The sequence below is a fragment of the Mus pahari genome, chromosome 1 (assembly GCF_900095145.1).
Source record: "Mus pahari chromosome 1, PAHARI_EIJ_v1.1, whole genome shotgun sequence".
In the NCBI taxonomy this organism is placed as follows: Eukaryota; Metazoa; Chordata; class Mammalia; order Rodentia; family Muridae; genus Mus; species Mus pahari.
This window is the reverse complement of record NC_034590.1, coordinates 70,951,432-70,956,830: the sequence shown is the minus strand read 5'-3', so window position 1 is coordinate 70,956,830 and position 5,399 is coordinate 70,951,432. Positions and strand designations below refer to the sequence as shown.

The window sequence follows — 5,399 nt, the reverse complement described above, 5'->3', positions numbered from 1 at the left end:
TGGTTATGAGCCACCATGTGGTTGCTGGGATTTGAACTCTGGACCTTCAGAAGAGCAGTTGGGTGCTCTTACCCACTGAGCCATCTCACCAGCCCGCTTTATTCATTTCAATGATAGCTGTTAGAATTTGAAATGAAGCAGCTGTTATTACAGCCAGCTAATAGACATTAAAATAAAGATGCATTTGAAGGATTAGAGCTATAGGTGGTTGTTCTAGCCTTAACATGCCATCTGGCCTGTGTACCCCATTGAGTAGTGGCTGTGTTGTTCAGACTCTCTTGTGCCTGTGCCACCAGGGCCAGCTCTCCCCCATTGCTTAGGCAGTGGCTGTGCCAACTCTCACTGTTAATTCTTTTATAAAATATATTTGAACTATATTGAACCTCTAAACAATTTACCCATTGAAAGTATATTTAATATTTTTAGTGTGCAGCTGTCACCAGAGGCAGGGTTTGTTTGTTTTTTTTGTTTTGCTTTAATTTTTCAAAGCAGGAAAGATATTTAATGCCAATTCAGAAATCATCCCATTTGGTAAATCAGAAGCAACCCAACAGATACATAAGTGAAAATTTTGAACCATTTAAAAAATAACTTGAGGTGGTTCAGCAGTTAAGGGTTCTCTGCTCCTCCAGAGAACTCAGGTTCATTTTCCAGCATCTCCACAGCAGCTCACAACCACCTGAATTGCAGTTGTTACAAATCCAACACCTCTTCCTGGCCCAGGAGCAGTGCTCGCACGTGCTGCACAGACATTAAACACAAAACACAACAGCCCTTACATATTTAGCGTCACTACTGATGTGTCAGATGCCAATTAAAATGCCTGTGAGGCACCTTTTTCTCTTCATACAGCTGCCATTTTCCAGTGTCTCATCACTCCAGAAGGAATCGTGTCTGTTAACATCATTGTTTTTTTAACCTCTATCTTTACCTCACGTTTCCTAGACAACTACTAATTTTCTGTCTATAGAATATTATATATCGGGCTGGTGAGATGGCTCAGTGGGTAAGAGCACCCGACTGCTCTTCCGAAGGTCCGGAGTTCAAATCCCAGCAACCACATGGTGGCTCATAACCATCCGTAACAAGATCTGACGCCCTCTTCTGGGGTGTCTGAAGACAGCTACAGTGTACTTACATATAATAAATAAATAAATAAATAAATCTTTAAAAAAAAAAAGAATATTATATATCTATACACACATATTCATACTTATTTGGTTTCTTTCCATTAATGTTTCAAAGTTTGTCCAAGCTGAAGTGTATATTGGTACATAATTTGTTTTTATGGCCAAACACTATTCTGTGGTGTATTAGTTTCTTAATTGCTCTAACAGAGTACTGCAAAATGGGTAGCTTAAAGCACCAGAGGTTTATTGACTTCTGTTCTGTAATTTGTCTGTGCATTCTTGGTGGCGTTCTTTGAACAGGTGATTTGATTGTTGGTGAAGTTTGTCACTCTTCTGACTACTGTGGGTGTGTAACAAGTTGGCCCAAACTTTAATGGAAGAAATAACCACTTTATCACTCATAGATTCTGCAGTGTGGACAGGGCATAGTGGGAATGGCCCATGTTTGAATGGTATCTGCAGTCTTAGCTGGGACGTGTCAGCCACTGCAGCCCAGTCTTTAACCATCTTTCTGTACATCTGGCGGTTGTTACTAGTTATCAGCTGAACTTTAGCTGAGGCTACAGACTAGGTGTTAAAGGGCTTGGGCTTCCTTGCAGCATGGCGTCTGGAGTAGTCAGGTTTCCTATACAGCTACTCAGGGATAACAGCTGTCCTGGCACACAACAGAAGCCACTCATCTTTCTGACTTGCTTCACCCTCAGGTGGTCTCTCAAAAGTCCTCCCTGATTCAGTGACTGGGCTCCACCCCTAATAAGAAAATGTAGAACAGTAGGGCGGGAGATGCTGTCTCAGTCTTGTTTAGAAAATACAAAGTGTAAATTAAAAGGTGTGGCTAAGTGTCGACTTGGGAGGCAGAGGCAAGTGGATCTCTGGGTTCGAGGGCAGCCTGATCTACAGAGTGAGTTCCAGGACAGCCAGGACTACACAGAGAAACCTTTTCTTGAGGAAACAAAACAAATTCTTGTTTTTAGTTCTTTTTTTAAAGTATTATTTTAGTACTTGCCTTCACCAAATAAGAAACATGTTAAAGTATGTATAAATTCCTTTTTTTAAAGGTTTGTTGTAAACTCAGTAAGAAGGGAAATAGATTAAAAAGAAAACAAAACACAAACAGGTGAGAAGAGAAACTAAAGGAGAACAGTTGGGGTTTATTTGGGGAAGCCTTTGCAGAAGTCAGTGACTTGCTGACACGGGGAAGGTCAAGAGCTGTGGAGAAAAGACTGCAGTTGGCTGACACGCTTGAGCATGGTGGACATGGTATTTGCCTTTTTGGTTTTCTATTAGCATGGTCCTAATTAGCATCAACAATCAAGAGTCCACCCCCTCATCTGCCCTTCTAACATGATCTCTGCAGTGGGGAAGGTATGAGAGAGCAAGGCGGAAGAATCCGTAAAACTGACAAATAGTGCACACTTTGTACTTAAGTAACTGATGGATTATGGAAAGGCAGCCTTAAAACCTGTGGTAGAGTGTGGTGTAGTAGGTGTCAGAATACATGATAGGGCGTAAACTCTGTTAGCGTTCGGGAGGCAGAGGTGCTCTGCTCGGCTAGTCGTGTCAGAGAGACTTGGAGTAGGAGGAATTAGGTGGATGAACCTAGATAGCCCTGCCTGGCCTGCTATTCCCTATGTAAGCCAGGCTGGCCTCAGCCTCCCTCCCTAGGATTAAAGGGAGGCAGACAGATGGCTGTGATTCAAGTTCCTACCAATTTTAAGCTCACGCTCTAGTAAAGACATGGCTGGTCCAGATGGGTAGGAGCTGTAACTCCTTTGTTTACTGCTTAACACAAGTGGGCACTCAGGAAAGTTTTGGTTCGTTTTTTTTTATCTATTGACTTTTTTTTTTACTGACTTGCATTTTAAAACTTCACTATGACAACCTCACAGATAATGATGGTGAAAAGAGAATACAGGTGACCCTTGGACTTGAAATAGTCTAGTAAAGCGGGTTGGAGAGCATAGAGTCAAGAGTTAGTTGGGAGGGAGGACTGATGAGACTTGGCAACTCATTGCATAAGGATGAAAGGTAATGACTCCCGGATTTCTGGCTAAGGTGGTTTGAACAAATGATGATGTTACCAGGGAAAAACGAAGCCATGGAATTGAATAAAATAGACAATGGAGACTACCACGGGGCGACCAACCATATCCTAGGTCCCAGGAAACCTATCTGAGTTAGGCAAACTGGGGTGGCTAGTCATACTAAAATAGGGTAAGATGGCTAAGGAAAGGAAGGCACAGAAACTGCAGGAAAAATGGAGCAGGTGTAGCAGGGGACTCTGGGCTGGGTAGCATGGAGGGTGAGAGGGTATCTGGAGAAGACAGGTTTCTTTGGCTTACTACAGTAAGCCTGGTACTTATTGTGTAGACCAGGCTGGACTTGAACTCATAGGAATCCACCTGCCTCTCCCTCTAGGGTTAAAGGCCTGCACCACCATACCTAACTATCAGAATTTCTGAGTTTCTGGCTCTGTAAACTGAAGTGTGATATGTTGTAGAAGCTTGTTAAATATTTCTTGAAATAAAGACAAATGATGCGCATCTTTTTATTGTTAAACTCCATTGAGGGGCATCAACTTCTGGTATTTGGGGTGGTTGGGATAAAAGTGAATAAAGACTTTACTGCAAGCAACATTTCTGCATTTAGTGTGTGGTTAATGAACATTTTAGGTGTTGGCTGGTGTACGCATCTGCTATATTCTACATCATGAAACATCTGACTGTAAGTAATTCATTAGTAACAGGTGTATGTTGTATATGATGTATATGATGGCTTGAAACATTTAACATAATGACCTCATAGAATTACTAAAAGCACATATACACTATTGATATCTGAGAATAGAAGCTTGCAGGCAGTGTACGCCTTTGGGTTATAAGAGTTACTCATGTAGTAATGCCACTTGTGCTTTATGCCTGACCATAGGAAACCAAGAAAACTTTATTCTGGATGCCATAGCTCGATAATTGACTCACTTTTGTATCTGCAATTTAGCTGTTGCCACTGTTTGACTATGGGTTCTGTCCCTCTTGGCATATTTCTAGATTTATCTCAGTTACTTCCTGGGTTTCTTAGCCAACTCAAATAAGTTGGTTCCAGTCCCACGCTCCATCTAAAGTTTTTCCATTGTTTTTTCAAAAATCTGTTCAATAACTAAAAAATTGTGCTGTTGAAAAAACTGTCAGATTTCATATATATGTCTTCCAAGTCATGAATCAGGAGTTGATGAGGAAGATGCATGCTAATGAGTCATTTCTGTCTTGTTCGGAACAGGATGCTCTATGAATATGTTGAAAGGAAACGGAAAGAAAATTCGGGAGCTCAGCTGCATGTTACTTACTTGGTGTCTGGCAGTCTTATACAGAATGGACATTCTGTAAGTTCTCTTGTAACAAGACTTCATGTTCATGAGATATAAACATTATTAGAAATAACAGGAGGAAGAAGCAAGGTTGAGTGGTATGGAAGTTTTAAAGTAGCTCTTAAAAGAGTGAGTGTTCTGAAATTTTAAACTAAATCTGGCACTCAGGGAAGGTTCTGTAATATCTTACCTGTGATGGAGAGACTATCACTCTTAGTTACCTAGGAAATGAGACATAGGGGAGTGGCTTTTCCTTTTACTCCTTTTTCTTTTTGAATATGTATTGAAGACACTGCTACTTAATTTTCATCCTCTTCAAATTTCAAGTCAGATTCCAATGTTAAAAAAGGAGGAAAAAAAAATTAGGTGACTTTGTAATCTTGAGCACTCATTTTGATAGGTCACTTGGAGTGGCCCGTTGTAATTAATGCCTAGGCTTGGCTGCTGGTACAGATAGGTATGTTTAGGCTCCTGCATGCTGCCCCTATGCATTGCCCACCAGCACAGGGCAGTACTGCTTTTTTCATCTCAGCCACAACGCAGTCTCAGCGCTGGTGATCTTTTGTTGACTTCCGTTCTTTCCCTCAGGGTGGGGAACAGGTGTTACTGTGTTCTTCCCAGGCCTTCAGAGGCAGCAGAAGCTCTGTTGCCTTGTACTGAATCCAGGGAACCTTCATAGTTCTTGCACACTGGCTTCCTGGGCAGGTCTTCTCCGTCCTCACTTTCCTTGAGCATGTCTGAAGACACCTCTGTTTCATTGTCATCAGTCCCAGGAACAGGGCTCCTCATAGAGGTCTACTAAAATGCCTTTTTTACTTCCCTTTTGACTTTCCCTCAAAATCATAAATTTATAACTTCAACTTTGTTTGCCATAATACTAATGGGAGTTGGTTTTTTTTTTTTTT

The 5,399-nt window shown here is 41.4% G+C and overlaps 1 protein-coding gene across 2 annotated transcripts in view; it reads left to right on the top strand.

The window, feature by feature from the left end:
* The window catches only part of Pold3 (DNA polymerase delta 3, accessory subunit), a 39,643-nt gene that overhangs the window by 4,942 nt on the left and 29,302 nt on the right, over window positions 1-5,399 (top strand). For both annotated transcript variants that reach the window (XM_029547652.1, XM_029547649.1), the window contains exon 3: window positions 4,407-4,509. In XM_029547652.1, coding sequence (XP_029403512.1) covers window positions 4,407-4,509 — 103 coding nt within the window. The remainder of the gene's footprint in view (window positions 1-4,406; window positions 4,510-5,399) is intronic.